We start from the raw sequence: 22,816 nt of genomic DNA, 5'->3' as shown, positions 1-22,816 counted from the left end.
CGACTCTGGATTGCCCTCATACGTCTGGTTGCCCCTGTATTGACCACTGCTTGTCTGACGATTGTAATAAACCTGCACGTGGATCCAAACTTCTGTTGTTGGTGTCACTCCCCGTGGTTACAGTTTCTCTGCTTCTTATTTTTATTATATAATTTCCCCAGAGGCGATATTCATCAGACATGTTAATTAATATTGACATGAATAATTAGGAAATGTGAAATCAAGTGCTGATGTTTAAATCTTTTTTTTTCTCGCTTGTAAGCTGTAAATACATCATCAAAATGCATAAATTTTGATATTTTGCACAAAAATAAAATACCTACAGTCAGCCTACAGTGGTCAGCATAATGAAGTACACCCTATTTCGAAAATGAATATTGTTGTCCATTTCTCAGTGAATATAAGCAATGTATTTTGGTGCATTTAAACAAAACAGATTTATTATATATATATATATATATATATATATATATATATATATATATATATATATATATATATATATATATATATATATATATATATATATATATATATACAGTTGAAATCAGAATTATTAGCCCCCTTCGAATTTTATTTTCTTCTTTTTTAAATATTTTCCAAATGATGCTTAACAGAGCAAGAAAATTTTAACAGTATGTCTGATAATATTTTTTCTTCTAGAAAAAGTCTTATTTGTTTTGTCTTGGCTAGAATAAAAGCAGTTTTAAATTTTTTAAAAGCCATTTTAGGGACAAAAAAACTAGCCCCTTTAAGCAAATTTTTTTCTTGATAATCTACAGAACAATCTATTGTTATACAATAACTTGCCTAATTACCCTAACCTGCCTAATTATCCTAGTTAAACCCTTAATTGTCACTTTAAGCTGTATAGAAGTGTCTTGAAAAATATCTAGTAAAATATTATATATTAATTATTATATATTATATATTAAAATAATATTTTAGTCATCTAACAAAACTACATTTTCCAATTTAGCTTTTCTTGATTTTTCCTCTTTTTAATATTTGTATTTAACATTTTTCTATAACATAAATTTGGCTGTACTAGTTTTTAGAGTGTTATCGTAATATTGTATAGCTTCCTATTAAAAATATTAAGTTGAAAGATAGATCTTTGAGGGGTGTAAATATTTAAAAGATGTGAAGTCAATGCACCATTCCCCTTTTTCTTACATTTCGTATAAAGATATAGACAATATGTATAAGTGCAATGATGGCACAATGAGTGGGCGTTTATGATTATTTGACTGACAGGACTGACTTGTCTTCATTACAGTGATCTGCATTTCTGCTTGAGTTTTGCTGTATTGCACTGACACCTGCTGGTAACTTCTGGAACCACACACTGGACTACCTGAGGTATGGGTTTTGCAGTCATTTAAGTTAATTTAAAGTTTGATATTTCATTTTGAACTGACTAAAACTTCAACAAAAAGGAAAATGAATGACCTTACAGCTGCAACCCATAACTGGAAACACCCATACACTCTCATTCACACACATACACTACGGACAATTTAGCTTACGCAAGTCACCTATACAACATGTCTTTGAACTTGTTGGTATAACCTTTTGGCTGTGAGGCAATCGTCTTACCCACTGTGCCACCGTGTGTATGTATGTATAAAGTTATATTGATTTTCATTATCATATGTGTGAAACTACATACCTGATATTCAAGAATATAACATTACATATTTGTTTCTCTTTTTCTCTTTCTCACACACACACTAACCTGAGTTGTCTTCATCTTTGCGGATCTTGAGTTTGACCAGGTCTTCGCTCTGCTGCAGGATCTGAGCGGCGTCCTCCATGGAGCAGTTCTCCAGACGGATGTTGTCTATGGCCAGCAGTTTATCTCCAGGCTCCAGTGTTCCTGTCCTGAAAAAACAAACAATGAATCTACAAATGGACTCAGACCTCATGCTGCATTAACAATATAATGTTGGGAATGTAAACATAATCTATAATCCATAAATCCCAAAAGCCGAAGAAGAACAATATTTTTCATTATTAATAATAAAGTTTTCCTCACCCTGCTGGAGATTTAAAACATGTATTTGTAAATGTTTTTTTTTTTGCATTAGGTGTTTTAAGTTCAATGTGTGTGTGTGTGTGTGTGTGAGAGTATATATATATATATATATATATATATATATATACAGTTGAAGTCAGAATTATTAGCCCCCCTTTATTTATTTTTTATATTTCTTAAATTATGTTTAACGGAGCAAAAAAATTTTCCCAGTATGTCTGATAATATTTTTTTCTTCTTCTAGAGAAATTCTTATTTGTTTTATTTTAACTAGAATAAAAGCAGTTTTAAATTTTTTCAAAACATTTTAAGGTCAAAATTTTTAGCCTCTAAAAGCTATATATTTATTCTTGATAGTCTACAGAACAAACCATCATTGAACAATAACTTGCCTAATTACCCTAACCTGCCTAGTTAACCTTAGAAATTAGTTATTAAAACTATTGTTTAGAAATGTGTTAAAAAAAAAAATATTCGTTAAACACAAATTATAGAAAAAAATCATCAGGGGGGCGAATAATTCACACACATACAGTTGAAGTCAGAATTATTAGCCCCCTTTTGATTTTTATTTTCTTTTTTAAATATTTCCCAAATGATTTTTAACAGAGCAAGGAAATTTTCACATTATGTCTGATAATATTTTTTCTTCTGGAGAAAGCCTTATTTGTTTTGTTTCGGCAAGAATAAAAGCAGTTTTTAATTTTTTAAAAAACATTTTTGGGACAATATTATTAGCCCCTTTAAGCTATTTTTTTCGACAGTCTACAGAACAAACCATTGATATAGAATAACTTGCCTAATTACCCTAACCTGCCTAGTTAACCTAATTAACCTAGTTAAGCCTTTAAATGTCACGTTAAGCTGTATAGAAGTGTCTTGAAAAATATCTAATAAAATATTATTTACTGTCATCATGGTAAAGAGAAAATAAATCAGTTATTAAAAGTGAGTTATTAAAACTATTATGCTTAGAAATGTGCTGAAACAATCTTCCCTCCATTAAACAGAAATTGGGGAAAAAAATAAACAGGGGCGCTTATAATTCAGGGGGACTAATAATTCTGACTTCAACTGTATATAATATCTCTCTCTCTCTCTCTCACACACACACACACACACACACACACACACACACACATATATATATATATATATATATATATATATATATATATATATATATATATATATATATATATATATATATATATATATGAATACAAACCAATCAAATACATTAGACTGATATTGACTGCTATGTAAAATAATATCATATAATATTATAATATATAAAATAAAATATAATAATAACAATATAATAAACATAATAATAATATTAACAACAACAATAATAAACATAATAATAATAATAATAATAATGTTAATGATAATATAATAATAAAAAACTAATAATAATAATAATAATAATAATATAATAGTAATAATAATAATAATAATAATAATAATAACAATAATATAATGATAATAATAATAATAATAATAATAATACTAATAATAATACTACTACTAATAATAATAATAATAATAATAATAATAATAATTATTATTATTATTATTATTATAGTATAATGATAATAATAATAATGATAATAATAATAATAATAATAATAATAATAATAATAATAATAATAGTAACAATAATAATAAAGTATAGCACAAAATGTATTTACATTTGCAAAAGTAAAAAAAAGGTTAATTGTTTATGAAACGTCATGTTTAAAATGTAATGTCTTTATTCCAATAATATTAGAATCATATAATCATGTATCACAATAATTTATTATTATATTACATATAAAGTAATACAACAGTATTGATATCTGTGTCTAAATTCTACATAAAATAAAAAAAATGAACAGACAGAAAAGCTAGTTAACAGGATCAGAATAATGACAAACAACAGCAGCAACAACAACAACAATAATATTAACAATAATAATGTGTTTTTATCAGTACCCGTGAGTGTTTGTTTGTACCTGTGAGCCATACTGCCTTTTTTAATGTCAGAGATGATCAGAGGCTCTCCAGGCTTCTTACTGGCTGAAGAAAGACCAGAAAACACATCAACATCAGTGTCTCACACACACACACACACACACACACACACACACACACACACACACACACACACACACATAAGCACATAACTTAAAGATAATTGTTATTTGTGTCTCCTAAACAAAAGCATGTATTTACAAACCACAAATGTTATGCTTTGCTATTTGTGTGTCTTTAAATATCTGAAACCTAAAATCATCATTATTTATTTTTAAAAAAACATTATTTTCTGGCTCTATTTTTCTGACTAACATTACATGTCGAAATGTTAAATCAACCGTATAAAGAGCTCTATAAATTAGCAAGAAGAAATAGCTGAACACCCACCTGTTACATCATCAACTCATCATCACAATCAAATGCTAAAGAAATATTGATGAAGGTGATTGAAAAAGGATAAAACAAGAAAACTATGATGAAATTTTAATTAATGGCTGTTTGCAGTAGGTATTTCGGTCCCACTTTATATTGTGTTCTTAACTACTATGTACTTACATCAAAAAATAAATACAATGTACTTACTGTGTTTATAATGTATTTGAGAACACTTGTGGTGCTTTTGAGTTGGGATAGAGGTTGGGTTATGGACATGTTTGGTGGTATGGGTAGGTTTAAGGGTGGGTTAAGGTGTAAAGAATGGTCAACAGTGTATTTACAAATGTAACTACAAAAGTTAATTACAGATGTACTTACATACATGTATTTAATCAAGCATAAGTACACAGTAAATACATGTATTTACACAGTTAATACATTGTAACAAACTATTAATTCCTGTGTAAGTACATATTAGTTAAGGCCACAATATAAAGTGGGACCGTGGGTATTTTTTAAAAATTTTAATTTTAATTTTTTTTTTGGGTCTATGTTACAAAACGTAAAGGTACAAATGAAATCAAACATATAATTTGTCAAAGTTGCCAAAAGGATAAAATATGTCTCATTAAAAAAAAAAAAAAAAGATATACGGAAAAGAAGAAATAAGTTAAAGCAATAAACAAATGATTTATGTGTAATGGGGTGGGGAAAAGATAAGCTTGTGCTTTATCCCACTCTATTTTCGACCATGTTGAAATGTATTTTTTTTTTTTTTTGTTAATGATATTTTATGTATGATATTTCTGTAAGAAAATAAATAAATAAAACAAATCAAATCAAACTCTGACCAATAGCAGTTCTAATGTGTTTACCAGTAAGATCCAATGGTGGAAAGAGTACTGAAAAATCATTCATTTATTCACTCATTCATTCATTTTCTTGTCGGCTTAGTCCCTTTATTAATGCGAGGGTCGCCACAGCGGAATGAACCGCCAACTTATCCAGCAAGTTTTTACGCAGCGGATGCCTCTCCGGCCACAACCCATCTCTGGGAAACATCCACACACACATTCACACACACACTCATACACTACGGTAAATTTAGCCAACCCAATTCACCTGTACCGCATGTCTTTGGACTGTGGGGGAAACCGGAGCACCCGGAGGAAACCCACGCGAAGGCAGGGAGAACATGCAAACAAACTCCAAACAGAAACGCCAACTGAGCCAAGGTTCGAACCAGCGACCAAGCGACCTTCTTGCTTGAGGCGACAGCACTAACTACTGCGCCACTGCCTCGCCACTGAAAAATCATACATAAGTAAAAATACTGTTACTTGCCTAAAAAATGTGGTGCAAGTACAATAAAAGTATCTGTAGTTAATATTACTCAAAGCATGAGTAAAAAGTATCCCTTTTAAAAGAACTCAAGACTAGTGAGCAGTGAGTATTATACTATAAAAACCAGATGCATTTACATGTAATTTGAGGATGTGTGTAATTGTAACAGGCTGTAGCTCATTTAGTTATTGCCTAGCAGGCACACAACGTCATAAGATGTTAATATTAGGTTAGGTCGTGACGTCAGGTGACCAAAATTCAATGTCTAGCCAGGGTCTAAGGCCAAAGTTATTTTGATTACCAATAATGACATTAAATGGGGTTGATGTTTGGTTAATTTTAGGTTGTGTTAGAAAGTGACCAAAATTCAATGTCAAGCCAACATCTTAACCCATCGTCATATTGACATCAAATACTGTAAAAGCTGTGATTAGACATTGCTATTTGGTTGATGGACATTGACGTCGGCCTGACATTGAGTTCTGGCATCAAAGCGATTTTCATTTCCAAACAAAATGCCACAACATTGGGGTACAAAGTCAATCTCATGTTATGTTGATGTCTTGTGGCTGCTGGGTGTTTAAGGCCATTTCGATCATCATACGGTAGACATCTGTCTTTTTCTCATCAGTGACATGCATCTAAACAGCCACTGGGTCAATGCATGTAAAGACTTTGGACATCTTTTTAAATCATTTTAATGCATCCAAACAGTTTTCTGCAATCATAAAGCTCCCATGTCTTGAGGTAATTCAATATGATGCAATTTACCTTCTATGTGTGATTTGATTAGACAGGAATCACAAGACTTTTTTAATCCGCATAGACAAGAAAAATAAAGTAGTAACTGCAGGATTAAGAAAACTAGTGGAGTAAAAGTACCAATACAGCAATAAAACTGTACTCAAGGGAAAGTAAAAGTACACATTTTTAAAACTACTTAGTACATTACAATTTCTAAGAAAAACTACTCAATTACAGTAATTTGAGTATTTGTAATTTGTTACTTTACACCACTGGTTAGATAACATTTAATGAAATACACAAGTTTGGTATTGTTTTGAATAGGGTAAAGTGTACCAGTCAAATTGGCGAATGAAGCCCCGCCTATTAATACAATACGCAATAACCGATCACTATAGACTGACGTTTCTCTGAGGGAGAGGCTCGGACCAGACGTGTGCTTTTACGACAGTTTTTTGTGGTCAACAAACGCAATGGAGTCTTAGCGCAAACTTGCTTCACAGACATACAAAAAATATCCAGATAAAGCTCAAAATCTGTTCTTAAAAAAAAAAAAGCTTCACATGAAACAAACATTTCTTAGTTTAGTTATCTGTATGAAACGAATGTGAGGTACAGTCTATCCTGTAAAACGCACATCACATGACATTAACAATAAAAACGTGCACAAGCTTTTTGGAGGAGATTCACTATTAAAACCAAGCTGTGAATTACTTCTGAAGACCAGTGTGATCTGACGAAGCATTATCCAGACGATGATAATATGTAGAACGGCTATAAATGAGGTTGGTATTGTGATCTTGTTATTTTTGAGTGCGCATTAACTAGGGCAACTTTGTTTGATTCGAATGTTTAAAAAATAAACTTATGAGACGATTGTTGATTAATTTTATTGATGAGTCTAAATATGTAATGTACTCGCAAACAGTTTTGGAGAATTTGATGTTTGCCCATACCTGTCAACCCTCCTGTTTTTCCCGGGATTCTCCTGTATTTTACTGTTCTATCCTGCTATCATCCCGTAAAAGGTATTTTCCCGTATTTCTCCCGTATTTTCAGTCTTTCTCTGAACAGCCGAACCTTCCTATAGGCAATCCTATACAATCCTCAAAACAGTGATATAATGGTGCATGACTGTCAGCTGACGCACTCCATAGTGATAAACAGATGCTGTTTCCCAAACGGATTCTGTACACACGATTTGAAGCGGAGAGAAAGTCTGGCTTTTGGGTGCGTGTTTAAACAGACATGCACACATAATTAATAAAAATAACATATAAGGATGTCGATCTTGGTGGGTTTTTTTTCCAAACACAACTAATTAATCAGAATACAACTTTAATCATAATAATAATAATTTATTAAATATAAAATATTACTGACCATTTAATTGTTTATTGGGGGGGGGGGGGGGGGTTATTATGGTGGGCATATCCCTTATTTTCACATCCTAATGCAGAATGCCCGAGCATACTGCCCGAGAGGCATTTCAAAGATGGCCGCCTATAGTAAAATAACTTGCTTTAAAGGGACTTTGGTTACACTGAACCCTTCCGTAAAGCTGTCAAATTGCTAAAAAAAACAACACAGTTATGACTTCATTAACTTAGAAATGTTATCACATCAGTTTTATTTGAAGTGCATCGGGACCTTAAAGATGTCTAAAGAATAATATTTGCACTTAAAAGTTTCAGAAGCTGACAGCGGCCCTGATGGCAGGAGTTTTCAATGCAAGGCCTGTGATTCATATCAACCCTCGTGCAAGTGCAATCCAACTTTAATGGCCCCATGATCCTTCAGTGTTTATATCCCTTAAAGAAGAAGCTTCAGAGGAACGTCAGAAGGAAAGAAGGCAGACAGACGCGAGTAAACAAGCCCACGGAGAGCCTGAGAGAGAGAGAGAGACAGAGAGAGAGAGAGAGAGAGAGAGAGAGAGAGAGAGGGAGAGAGCGGCGTAAACACTTCCTCTGTTTATCAGGGCTAATGTAACGTGTGGTGGATCGGGTGGTCTGGATATGTGAAGAAAAGTGATCTGCGGATATGTTTGGCGGCACAGCACATGACGACTGAAGTGGATGTCAAAACATTTGTGTGGGTTTATTTTCCAGGAGTCTGGGGATATAAAGTTTAACTGCAGCTTGGTGAGTTAAAAAAAGAGATGGAGGATCTTTGTAAAATAGGCCAGAGAGAGAGAGGGATCTTAAATTTGCTCAAAAAAAAAAAAAAAAACATAAATAAAATAAAATCTGCAGGAAAAACCAATGAGGGGAAATTAAAATGTACCATCTTTCAGTATGAACATTGATCTGTAAAGATCACATTTATGTATATTTTCTTTATAAATCCCAAAAATAAAGATAAATAACTTAAAAAGAGGCGCAGTGTGCAGCACAATTGCCTCACAGCAAGCTGGTTCGAGCCTCAGTTGGCATTTCTGTGTGAAGTTTGCATGTTTTTCCTGTGTTCGCGTGGGTCTCCTCCGGGTGCTCCGATTTTCCCCTCAAATTCGAAGACATATGGCATAGCTGTATTGAGTAAGCTAAATTGACCATAGTGTATGTGTGTGAATGAGTGTGTATAGATGTGTGTATAGATGTTGTCCAGTTGTTTGAAACTGCTGTTTAAAAAAAGATTATCGAAGTCCTTGTTAAGATGATCAGTTTGTTTAAATGTACACTTTTTATTGTGTATTATATGATGTATTTTCTATCGTGAGATTGTTGTTCATCTGTATTGTGGCTCCACACTGTTGAACAGGCTCCACTGATTTGAGCTAAATTTAATTAAATTTTACTCAATCCATACTTGTTGAATTTGATTAATAATCTTGCTTGTAATCTGTTACCTCAATTTTATTGTGTAGACATAAAGTATTATTTTCTAGAGCTGATGACCAGGCTCCACACATTTTATGTTAAATCTTAATAAAAACATTGAGTAGTTTAACATTGTGTCGGTTTTTCCGTTCAATTAAATTATTATTTTTGTTTAAAATTTGCTAATTTCTTTAAGTACTGTTTGTGGTTACTCATGTTTAAATGACGAATTTTAAATAAGCTCATATGATTAATTGTTACTCAATCCATATATGTTAAATTTAATTAATATATTGCTTGTAATCTGTTACCTCAAATTTATTAAGTAGATATGGGGTATTATTTTTAATGTAGTACTAGTTGTTCAGTTGGCATTGCGCTTTTTTCTTCAGACAAAAACACTCCATATTGCAGTTATATAGTAACAATACATTTTGTATTATTAAATGATTAATTTTGTTTACATTTAAATTTGTGCTCATATTTTTGACATTTTTTTACTCATTCATAGTAACAATTTTATGTGATAGTTTTGTTCTTAATAAAACATTAAATAAGTCGATATATAATTATATTTTTTATATGAAAACATAATATGAAAGTTACTTTAATAGCACTTGCTTTTATTTTATTTTTTATTTTTTTATTTGACTGTTTGTTTATAAGGTTTGGCCTGGCTTTATTGATTTTATTGAAATTTTACTGATATTTTATTGTGATTACTGTAAAATACTTATTTATTTTCTATTTTGTTTTTAACATATTTCCACAATCTACACTTAACTACTAAAACAACTATTATTAGCCGTTGTTAAATTATTAGTATTATTAGTAGAAAACACTAAAATCGAATGACAGTGAGTGTGGATATCATAAAAATATTATTTTTTTCATGTTATTGTGAATTTTTTTTTGAGTCAAAAGTAACTAAAGGTGGTAACTAACTTTACAAAAAAAAACACTGAAAAGTGAAGGTCTTACCACTGATAGTGATGCCCAGTTCAACTCCTCTTTTCTTCTGCAGCTTCACATGGAAAGTTCCACTGCTAGGCACAACAGATTCTAGGCAAACAAACAACAGTAATGTTAGGTTATTTCATAGTAATTATAACTTAAAAGGTCATATTGTACCTTATATATATATATATACAGTTGAAGTTAGAATTATTAGCACCCCTTTGAATTTTGAAGTTATCTTTTGAGGTTTCTTTTAACATGTTGATCTCTGTAGCAAAGAAATCCTTTTTAATATACCTGTTGCTCAGTACTATGTATCAAAAATCCAATCCCCAAATAGAGAAACTAAACAATTTTAAGCAAATAATATGTTGTTTTTAATTATTGCTTCATATTTAGACTTTTTTATGGTTTAAAATTGTAAGCACAAATGGTCCCACCGGTTGTAGAGTGACACTAAATTAGGTTATGTTACTTTATTTATAACTGAAGGTAGATTTGGTTTTTATCTATTGCTCTTCCTACATAACAGAAATATACAAAAAAAAAAAAAATTTTAAAAAGCATAGATATTAGAAAAACACACTGACAAGCTTCATAAGACATCTGTTAACCCCAAGTTTTGGAAGATTCAAAAGAAAGGACACTATAGAACATCATTGTACAGCATGGAAGAGCCAAGCTAAAATTTAAAACTACATTAAAGTGTTCGTCTAACAGTATAAAAGTAATATACACAGAGAATGGCTTGAGTGTAAGTAAATTATAAGGTTCTTTTAAATTTTGGGTAGACTAAACTTTTAAGATTCCCACTGGTGGTAAAGGGGTTAAACAGCTTAATAAATATCATGTTGGCTGATCTACGATGGGCGATGATGTGACACTAAATGCTATAATAACATCAGTATAGTTGTACGCTTAAAGAACCAGACTAGACTGATCACACCAGTGTGATTGTATGCGTCAAATGGTTAAGAATTCTTAGTGGAAAATCCTGGAGTCCCAACTAACCTGCCACATCAAACTCAATCTCTAGTGAGACCTTATTGGCCAGAGCAGCGTCTCGGAGCAGCTGATTGGCCTCTTCCAGCGTTCCGTCTTCTGTAGGAATTCCATTGATGGATAAAACTCGGTCTCCAACCTGGAGAAGCCCACACCTGCCAATCCAAACAAGACAGATGAAATGATAGATACGATAGACAATTAATCCAGCAGCAAAATACAGAGCAAAGTGGGCCTGACTTCAAAATCAGTACATGGACATCAATAATTCAATTTTAATATGATTAAGATAATACTCTGATTAAAAGTCTACCATGTAAACAGTGATTTTGATTGCTTTAATCTGACTAAAGTGATAATTAAACTAAACAGAAATTAAATAGACATGTGGAGTATTCCTATTTTAGTTGCATTACTGAAGTGCACTACGCACATGTAAACAGCAATCAAACTATTATTGTTTTGTAGTACTTTTCTCTACATTTTGAGACAGACAGTACATCCACACAGCAGTTGTCAGTCATTTGACGACAGCCAAATGAGAATGGCTTCAAGAAAGAGAGAACATTTTTCTGATCCGGTTTATCACATGGGGCTTTGAATTGGATTAGACCATTAGGATCTAGCTCAGAAATGACCAAAGAGTTTTGATAGTTTTCCTATTTAAAGTGTGACTCTTCTTTAGTTACATTGTGTACAAAGAATTAAAAAATAATAATAGTAACTATGCTCTCATTAATAGTACTGAAGAAAATTCTTTGATTGTTACACTAGAATAAGAGTTTAGTTCCTAGCCACATAGACCAAGACAATAACAACATTTGATTATCCATCGATCTAAGTAAAGAATGTAATTACCAGTGGTGTAAAGTAACAAATTACAAATACTTAAATTACTGTTACTAAGTAGTTTTTCCTCAGGAATTTACAAAGTAGTTTTAAAAATGTGTACTTCCACGTTCCCTTGAGTACATTTTTAGTGCTGTATTGGTACTTTTACTCCACTACTATCCTTCAACCTGTAGTTACTACTTTATTTTTTCTGTCCATGGGGGTTAGACAAATCAGTCCTGTGATTCCTGTCCAATCAAATCACACATAGAAGGTAAATCGAATCATATTGAACTACCTCAAGAAATGGCCGCTTTATAATTGCAGCGAACTGTTTGGAAGCATTAAAAGTGTCCAAGAAGACGTCCAAAATCTTTACATGCATTGACCCAGAGACGCATGATATATGTCACTGATAAGAAGATGATGGATGTTTATTATTTGATGACCGAAATGGCCTTAAACACCCAGCAGGCACAAGACATCAACATGACATTAGATAGACTTTGTACCCCAACATTGTTGGGATGTTGCATATTGTTAGGAAATGAAAATCGGGTTGATGTTAGAACTTATTGTCAGGCTGATGTCAACCTAAAATCAACCAAATATCAACGTCTAATGATGTTACAGCTTGACGATGTGTGGACGTTACCACTATGACATCTATCACTTCTGGATTTTGGTTTCCTGAATAAATGTTGGTATTTGACGTCAACGTTGATTTAAGATGTTGGCTCGATGTTGGATTTTGGTCACTTTCTAACACAACCTAAAATTAAGCAAATATCAACATAATATGACTTCGTTATTGAACATCACAGCAACGTTGTGGTTGACGCTGACTAGACATTGAATTTTGGTCACCTGACATCACGACCTAAATCTAACCTAATATTAATGTCTTTCATTCATTCATTTTTTTGTCGGCTTAGTCCCCTTATTAATCCAGGGTCGCCACAGCGGAATGAACCGCCAACTTATCCAGCAAGTTTTTACGCAGCGGATGTCCTTCCAGCCGCAACCCATCTCTGGGAAACATCCACACACACATTCACACACACACTCATACACTACGAACAATTTAGCCTACCCAATTCACCTTTACTGCATGTCTTTGGACTGTGGGGGAAACCGGAGCACCTGGAGGAAACCCACGCGAAGGCAGGGAGAACATGCAAACTCCACACAACCTTCTTGCTCTGAGGCGACAGCACTACTACTGCGCCACTGCCTCGCCCAATATTAATGTCTTTGTTATGATTATCAGCGATCTAGCGGTTGCAGATAGTTAACACACTACACACACACACACACACACACACACACAGCCAGAGGAAGATTATGAACTCACACAAACACTTCATAGTCGAGTCTTGTTTATCCGTCAGGTTAACATTATGACACGTTTTTCTAGTCATGTCTTTCCGTGGCCAACCTTCGCTTTGTTTGTTTGTTTGTTTGTTTGTTTGTTTGTATGTTTTGTTTATGTTGTTAGCTGCCTTGATTGACCACTCACCTGCTTATTGACCTTTCTTCTGGATTTGCCTGAATTTTACCGTTTGCTCCTAAATGTGACCGTTGCCTGCCTGACCATTCTCTTTATAATAAATTCTGCATTTGGATCTGCAGTCTGTTGTGAGCATTTTCCTTGTGACAGTCTTATGACGTTGTGTGCCTGCTGGCCAATAACTAAATGCACTACAGAATGTTACATTTACACACATCCACAAATTACAAGTAAATGCATCAGCTTTGCACAGCGTAATACTCACTACCTTGTGAGTACGTTTAAAAGGTCAACTTTTTACTCATACTGAATAATATTTACAGTTGATACTTTTACTCTACTTGCACTACATTTTAAGGCAATTAATTGTACTTTTATCAATTATGATTTTTCAGTAATCTTTTCACTACTGGTAACTACAGAATAGTAATTTTTTTACTCTGAAAATTATTGAAACTCTTTTAGAAAAAAATTGAGCGAGGTGCTAATTGTCTAATCCAGTGGTTTTCAAACTGTGGTACAGGTACCACTAGTGGTATGAGGGCTTCCTTCTAGTAGTGAAAGACTCGTTGAATAACAAAATAATAAAATGAACACACCTTTAACCCTTTGACATGTGCGATAACACTGAGAGTCTGGTGATCAGACAGCATCGGCTGTTCCCTGAAGCGTATGATTACACCAGTGTGTTTTGAATGTTTACTTTAGAGCAGGGGTCACCAATCCTGGTCCTGGAGGGCCGGTGTCCCTGCAGGGTTTAGCTCCATCTTGCCTCAACACACCTGCCTGGATGTTTCAAGTATACCTAGTAAGACCAGGTAGCTTGTTTAGGTGTGTTTGATTAGGGTTGGAGCTAAAATCTGCAGGACACCGGCCCTCCAGGAACAAGTTTGGTGACCACTGCTTTAGAGCATCATCAGACGTTAAAAATCAGTCCGCTTGGCAAAGAGCCAGAGAAAGAGGCACGCGATGCTTGCGGAGCAGATACACATGCACTAGAAAATGTTGTATTGGCATTTCAGTTACTGCAAACTCAGGAATTTATGCATGCTGCAAATGTATTAAAACCTGCGCTCGTAGTTGTGTAAAATCATGCGTGCTTTCGATATAAGAAGTTTTTTGTTTTGCAAAGCATGGCTTTCGGTTTAGTTTGTTACCTCAGATTGAAGCTAATTTATTTGGATGTGATTCAAATGGCGTGAGACACAGAACATAGACCAGGGGCGTTGCGAGGGGGGGGCTTTGGGGGCTTAAGCCCCTGATGTATTGTCAAAAGCCCCTGATCTTTTGGAATATGTTGCACTTAAATAAAAATAGGTTGTATAACATTTATTTTGTTATCAAAGTTCTGACAATTAACACGTGTATATCACGCGTATTCTACCTTAAGCAGCGTTTGTGTCGGGTATTTAAAAAGTAATTTATTCAGCAGTACCTGTTTCTACCGGCAGGTGGGAGTGGCTCTGTTGTCACATGGTTTAAAAATATTCCGTTACTGCACATCATTCATTATTTTGAGCAGCTGAAGCTGATGAGGTAATAATACAACTGTTTCGCAAAACTGAATAGTTCTAGCTAAGTTACAGATGAAGCTTGATATTTGTTTTTACAGCAGAAAATGTGTGTAGTTTTGGTGAAATAACATAACTGTAGGTAATCAATAAAATGTGCTGCACATTAATGTAAATACATGCGAATTAGTCAGAAAAATGTAAATTGTACTTGCTTTCTAGATATGATATATATATGATATATATATAGACATCTTTATCTAGATATGATATAGCCAGTCACATCTGTTTCTGTAATAGTTAAATCACAGTGAGTTCATGTATCTAGCATATTATTTTATGGCTATATTCTACAGTAACATGCTTTGTCAGTTAGCAGCGGATTATAAATCTTTCTTTCTTATGAAAATACCTAATGCCCCCGGGCCCCCCTGTTTATTTTTTTAACACATTTCTAAACATAATAGTTTTAATAGCTCATCTCTAATAACTGATTTATTTTCTCTTTGCCATGATGACAGTAAGTATTTGACTAGACATTTTTAAAGAAACTTCTATAGAGCTTAAAGTGACATTTAAAGGCAGGTTAGGGTAATTTGGCAAGTCATTGTATAACGATAGTTTATGCTGACTATCGGAAAAAAATATAGCTTAAAGGGGCTAATTATTTTGACCCTTAAATGGTTTTTAAAAAATGTAAAACTGCTTTTATTCTAGCCTAAATAAAACAAATAAGACTTTCTCCAGAAGAAAAAGTATTATCAGAAATACTGTGAAAATGTCCTTGCTCTGTTATACATCATTTTGAAAATATTTAAAATAGGAAAAAAAATTTAAAAGGGGGGCAAATAATTCTGACTTCATCTACATTTATTGTCACAGTTGTGTAAATGATCAGTTTAAGGCTTTTTTATGTTTATTCAGATCTTATTTTCATTCAACTCCAGCAATATTTCCTGGAATATTCTACAACTTTTGTGAGGCATATATGGAATTTCTGCTCAAGTGTGAATGAAACAGGCATTACGTGCATTCAAAGTGCTACAATGCCCACATCAACCTATTTTGAGGAAAACTAAAAATCTCCCTCTAAAGAAATTTGAAGTAAACACATTTCTAGCATTTAAATCTTTATTATTATTTTTTTTTACTATTTTTGATACAATTGTTTAAAAAAAAAGCCCATTGAATATCAATATTTTGCGAGGTATTGAATTTAGAAATTCCAGTATCTTGACAACACTACACCTCAGTTAATCACTCTGTCCAAATAAACATGTGTGTAGCTTTGTATCACATTGGATAACAACTTGGTCTATAAAATAAATCATATTTTCAGATTTGAAAAATTGAGAAATTTTTATTTTCAAAAAACAAACAGAAACTACAAATCAGGAGAGGAGATAGGAGGCTCAAGGGGCATGATATGGCTCATAACAGAATAGTAAATAAGAAGTGGGTAGTTTATCAATTTCTTTCCTTTTTGGTGTTACAAGTCACAAAGCTTCACAATTTATTGTTATAGACTGTCAACTCAAAAACCATTTATTTATCATTAAACCATCTCTAATCTTATTATTAAAATTAGAGTAGATCAACTTATGAAACTTTTTTTTTTTTTTTTGGGGGGGGGGGGGGGGGTCTTTGGGGCTAAGCCCCTTATCCCTTTCGACCCTAGCAACGCCCCTGACATAGACTCAAACTTTGCCATACTTAATGTTAGAATATCATTAAAGTTAGTCTCTGTGTGCACAGACAGAGGGGCCACGAACTCTACCTGAGTCTGCTTGAAAACACAAATAGGCCTACTGTAAATGACGTGCAGCACATCTAATTCCTAATTCAAATATGTAATTCCAAATCATATATTTAAAACAAAGTTAATGTCTAGATATGTACATGCAAATTATATTTCAAAATGTATAAAAAATTATATATATATATATATATATATATATATATATATATATATATATATATATATATATATATATATATATATATATAAATATATATATATATATATATATATAAAAATATATATATTTATATATATATATATATATAAATATAAATATATATATATATATATATATATATATATATATATATATATATATATATATATATATATATATATATATATATATATATATGTATGTATATATGTATGTATGTACGACATATAACCAATATTTAGTACATATAGCCTAGAGTATATTTATTAGGCCCAAGCAACATTTCCAGGTTTTGATGAATAGGCTACTATACATTAATACTGTACAAGTACAACAGTTTTCTTTTTACTTTTTATGAACAGTGCCATTTTTATTATCTTTGAAAAGCACATTTTAATTTAAATGGTGAAGGTTACAAGTACAGTTAATGTTCAAACTATGTTTAAAATGGCTGACACTAATACATAATCATAATAATAGAAATTAATCTGCCTTGTTTTTGAAATGTGCAAAGCTGTAGCTGCTTAATTAGGCTTACTACGCTACTGTATTTCAATACTGGTCATTATGGTGGTACTTGGAGAGTTTTCCTGAGGTGGTACTTCAAGAAAAATAAATAAATAAATGAGAACCAGTTGTCTAATCTAATTCAATGATCTATGCTAGGCTAAGCTAAGCTAAAAGTGCTCCTGCCAAACTTGGAGGTCGGCTGAATGGATTAAAAAATGGTATATCTCAGCCGTTTAACTTAAGGAGAGTTGTAAAATAAGGCTATTGTCAATAAGTGGAGTGTTAATTTGAAGCCAGTAGAGAAAAGTGGGGCTGATTGGCTGATTTATAAGCACATTTTCTGTCTTGTGTCACTGTGGAAAGCCATGTGTAATTAGAAGAGAATTCAACTGACCTGACATACTGTGACTTTCAGCCCAAACACCCCAAATGTCAAACGCTGCCACAGTACAACACAACTCAACACACATCAGATCACTTGGCTAACGATAAAGCCTCACACCAGGATTGACTCACACACTGAGCTACAGAAACAAACAAAAACAACATAATTTGCAGGTCTGAATATAATGATGGTAAGTTTGATTTGGATCTCATCTGCTGGCAACAAATAAACGTCCAGCTCAACACCAACATGTAAAAGAGATGAATTTATACATGTTTTAAAAATTAAAAGAAACCTAAATTGGTGACAAACATTCAGAGCTATTGATAGAACAGGTGAAAATCTGCTGATGTAGTACTTTTGAATCAGCTTAACCCGCTGAAGAAGAAATACAACTTTTGACTACAAGCACAATTAAAAACACCAGACATCATCAAGTATTAACCATTAAAGCTTAAGTGGTTTAATGGTTTCTAGTTGGTTCTGGGACAAATTGCTTTAGGATTCTGTGTGTTTTCACATGCCATCAATTTAGACCTACAGGGACCATTGATTTCCATTAAAACTAATAAAATACCCATTAAAACAATTACAAATTATGTGTGGTTTTTATTTTATTTTCCCAGCAGTGTAATATTATCTAATATTATATATTATCTAATTTTATGCATAATTCATTCATTAATTTTTCTTCGGCTTAGTCCCTTATCAGGGTTGCCACTGCGGAATGAACCGCCAACTATTCTAGCATATTTTTCATGCAGCAGCAACTGAAACTCGTACTAGCAATCTTCTTGCTGTGAGGCGACAGTGCTAACCACTGAGCCACCATGTCCCCAATATTAAGCTTCCTTCTGACAAATTATAGTTGTTGAAGTGCTTCAGAATCAGGGCTTAATTTGTGCCAGAACACGTCGGATCCGGCACCTCTGAAATCTGATCCGGCACCTCATTTTACGATCCACCTCCTCAACCGTTCACTTTTGCTTTCTTCCGCGACTCCCCAACCCTCTTCACTGTCGTCTGCAACACCCCCCCAGTCATCCCGGCTTTACTTTAACAATTTTTTATCCAGTTTTTTTTATCATGTTATTTTATATTCGCGATGTGTGTTTAAACTTGTTTGGTCAATACTTGTTTGGTAATGTTTTATTATTTGTTTTATTTGTTCTAGCATGGCTGTTGATTCTTATTAAGGCAACCTTGGGTGTCTAGAAAGGCGCCATTTACAAATAAAATGAATTATTATTATTATTATTATTATTATTATTATTATTATTATTATTAAATTAAGCACTGTACAGAACATTGCCAAAACAACATAAATGGAACCTTCCAGTATAGAAATCTGATTAATGACAAAATATCTAAATATGACATACAAGTTTATGTGTGCACTTCATATATATAAATATATTAATTATATAATAATTTGAAATATTTGTTGCAAATATATATATATATATATATATATATATATATATATATATATATATATATATATATATATATATATATATATTATATATATATATATATATAAATATTTCATATTTGCAACAAATATTTCAAATTATTGCAAAAAAGACCATTTGCTTATATTTTTCAACCATTGGACTTGAAAATATGTACACGATCAAATATATTAGCTATAATTTTATAAGCTCAGATATGATCAATCAGATTTCCACATTAGTTTTTAGCAAATTAAAGTCACTTTTCCATCCCTTTAAATATCTTTAAAGGTGCAGTTGGTGATTGACTTAAGAAACATTTTTTGTTGTGCTGGTTGAATGTTTCTTCACAGTCCAATAGTGATCAATGTAAATCATTTAAATGTGTTTATATGTATTTTTATATTCTGGGCAAGGCATAAAACAAAAAAATGTTCGTCCAATTAAATATTGTCAGGCCAACATTTCCCATAATTCCGATAAGTAGCTCAAACTGTCAACAGATGTAGATTTGGGCTTCTGCGCATCTGTTCACGCATATCCAGCATTAGCGTTTGCCCCCTGCATGAGCGATGCATGCGCGTTCACGACTGTCACAACTGCGGCAAAATCAAATGCTGAATTGAAACTTTTTAAAATCCTGAATCAAAATTGGAGTTACTTTTGCACGCTGGAGGAAGGATGACACCATGGCTGAAGTGTTTCTGTTAGACAGGTAATGTTCTGTTTTAAAACTATTTTAGCTTCACAAAGAGCTGATGCAGATGTTGTTGTTACAAATGGGTTATATGCACAGACGTGTTGTTCAGCCACTGAAATCTCCCGGTGAAAGATTGATATGATTTATTTCAGTTTTATAAAGGACCTGACAGCATTGATAATGTAGATTTTTATTTAGTTTAACAACAAAACATCAGTGAATAGCGCTATTCCCCCTAGCCTGCTTTACTGAGTTGAAGTTGCTTTTATATTCAAATTGGGTCATTTTTGAACAATGACAGCCTTCCTATACTGTTTACCATGCTAGTCTGAATATTCGCTCTAAAATAGCATGTAAGTGTGGCTTAGTAGTAACTACATTTCTAACTGCAAATGACATGAACTATTAGGTTGTCTGCTGTCAAGTCTCTGTGTCGTTCACGATTAAGGAGGCTTGGCTTTGAAACACAGTCCCTCCCCGCCGTCCAAAAATAATATGCTAAGCGGTTAGCATTTTGGCAGATCATATACTGCACCTTGAAGCTAAAAGTAATAGCCATAAAACTACTGCATGACACTACTTAACATTTAGTAAATTATTGGGAACAAAGTGAATTAACAGATAAAAATCTAAAGCTAAATTAGGTAGCAAAGTAAGTTACAATTAAATATCTGTTATTTCTACTAAAAACTCCAAAACAAGACAATCTAGCACCTTTGCGGCAACTTAGTTTCAGATGTTTATCCTAAAAGTATTTATATGGCCAGATCAGACAACAACTGACACAGTAAGAACTAATTTATTAATTTTCCTTTGACTTAGTCTCTTTATTAATCAGGGCAATCCAGCACTGGGAAACATACACTCTTGCATTCACTGTATTGCCAACTAACCCAGCCGGGGCTTGAACCATCAATCTTCTTGCTGTGAGGCGACAGTGCTAGCCTACAGTTAGAACTAATGGCCCGTTTCCACTGAGTGGTACGGTACGGTTCGGTTTGGTACGCTTTTATGGCCGTTTCCACTGTCAAATGGCGTACCGAACCAAACCGTACCGTAGCACTTTTTTCGGCACCCTTTCGAAAGGGTCCCAAACTGCAGAAAGGGTCCCAAAAGGTGGAGTTACACGCGCAGCTGAACGCTATTGGTTTACAGAGATACATCATTTGTAGACTCAACAAGCCAGAATGTAAACAAAGGACCCGCCATGTTTGAAATACACAGCGAGAGATTACAGCGGAATTATATATACATATGCAGCCATGGTCGATCAGGGCTCAAACAAACCCTGTCGTTGTCTTGATAAACAGCCACAAAGCCATGGAGAAGAGCAGATTTACCCTGTGCCGCGTAGTTTTTAACGAGCCAGTCTGAAGCCCGAGTGGTTTCGCTTTCTTCCTTGCGCTCGCCGCACGTCTCTAACTGAAATAACAAATCTCTTGAGCTGATAATAATAGTGTGCGCTTGATTATTGACAAGCTTTGGAAACCCGATCCTGTGAGAAGCTGACAAACGCGAGAGTGACACATTCAGAAAGAAAAGGACAAACGCGAGAGTGGAGCGCAGAAAAAAAGGCCAAGGAGCACGTTATTTCTTCAGCAAACGTAAACAAACTGCCTTGTTTTAATCTTTATTCTCACCATTTGGACTAATATTAACTGGGAACTGTGCTGAAGATTACAGACACAGATGAGAGGTTTTCACTGACTGTAGCTATACTTTGTGTTGTTTTGAACCCAATTAATCACGAAATGTCTGCTTTTTGTAGTTCTTCTGTAGTTGGTAACATATCAGGGACTGTAAGGGTCTGTATGTGTTCATATATGTTCATTTATTTATTTATTTATTTAATTTAATTACAGATGTTACAGTATCGGCTATTTGGCACCGTCATTGATCTGCAGTTATAATCAACTCATGTTCATAGAAAAGTTGGTAATAAACATTTATTCAGAAGTATTTATGTGTGTAAAGCGTCTATTTTGTGAGAAGTGCTTCTCATATGATATATGAACGACCTGTGCAGCTTTACTGTAGACATTTTCTCGAGCGAAAATGACGTCGACTGAAACTTTGTCATACACCAAGCCCACCAAAAGGGTACCCTTGGTAGTGGAAACGCAAGCCTGATAAAGGTGACCCGTACCGACCCAAACCGTACCGTACTGTACCAGTCAGTGGAAACGAGCCATAAATGTACAAACATTATAATCAAATTAGTAACAGAACAGCAACAAACAAACCGTCCAATTTTTTTTTCTTTTTTTTTCAATTAATTAAGACAATAATTAATTGAAAAGACAGTTTTAATCAATTAAGACAATTCTATAAGCAATTATAGCTAATTAGACAAATTTTAACGAACAACAAAGCAGCCAATATAGCACATTTGCAACAATTACTTCAGATGTTTCTTTTGAACAAGCAAAAAGCAACCCAAATGATAAAGTCACTAGTTACTAACCAAAGTTACTATTCAAAATGTTAGCAAAACAGCTAAAAGAGCAGCTTTGTAGCTGTTAGGCTTTTAAGTTAAGTGGCTGTAAGCAATTTATTTGGGCTAAATTTAAACAAATTAAGTTGAACATTACTAAACATTACTTTGTTTGTTTAAATTCAACACATAAATTGCTCACAACAATTCCGAAGAAATAATTTT

General features: G+C 33.3%; 1 protein-coding gene across 7 annotated transcripts in view; it reads right to left on the bottom strand.

The window, feature by feature from the left end:
• The window catches only part of grip2b (glutamate receptor interacting protein 2b), a 396,185-nt gene that overhangs the window by 32,128 nt on the left and 341,241 nt on the right, over nucleotides 1-22,816 (bottom strand). For all 7 annotated transcript variants that reach the window (XM_087304607.1, XM_087304608.1, XM_087304605.1 and 4 more), the window contains exons 13-16: nucleotides 11,308-11,453; nucleotides 10,321-10,401; nucleotides 4,039-4,102; nucleotides 1,739-1,884 (exon numbers count right to left, since the gene is read on the bottom strand). In XM_087304607.1, the coding sequence (XP_087160733.1) occupies nucleotides 1,739-1,884; nucleotides 4,039-4,102; nucleotides 10,321-10,401; nucleotides 11,308-11,453 (437 nt within the window). The remainder of the gene's footprint in view (nucleotides 1-1,738; nucleotides 1,885-4,038; nucleotides 4,103-10,320; nucleotides 10,402-11,307; nucleotides 11,454-22,816) is intronic.

The sequence above is a fragment of the Danio rerio genome, chromosome 22, assembly GCF_052040795.2.
Source record: "Danio rerio strain M-AB ecotype USA chromosome 22, GRCz13ab, whole genome shotgun sequence".
Taxonomy (NCBI): domain Eukaryota; kingdom Metazoa; phylum Chordata; class Actinopteri; order Cypriniformes; family Danionidae; genus Danio; species Danio rerio.
The sequence above is the reverse complement of the archived record's forward strand: the minus strand, read 5'-3'. Positions and strand labels throughout refer to the sequence as shown.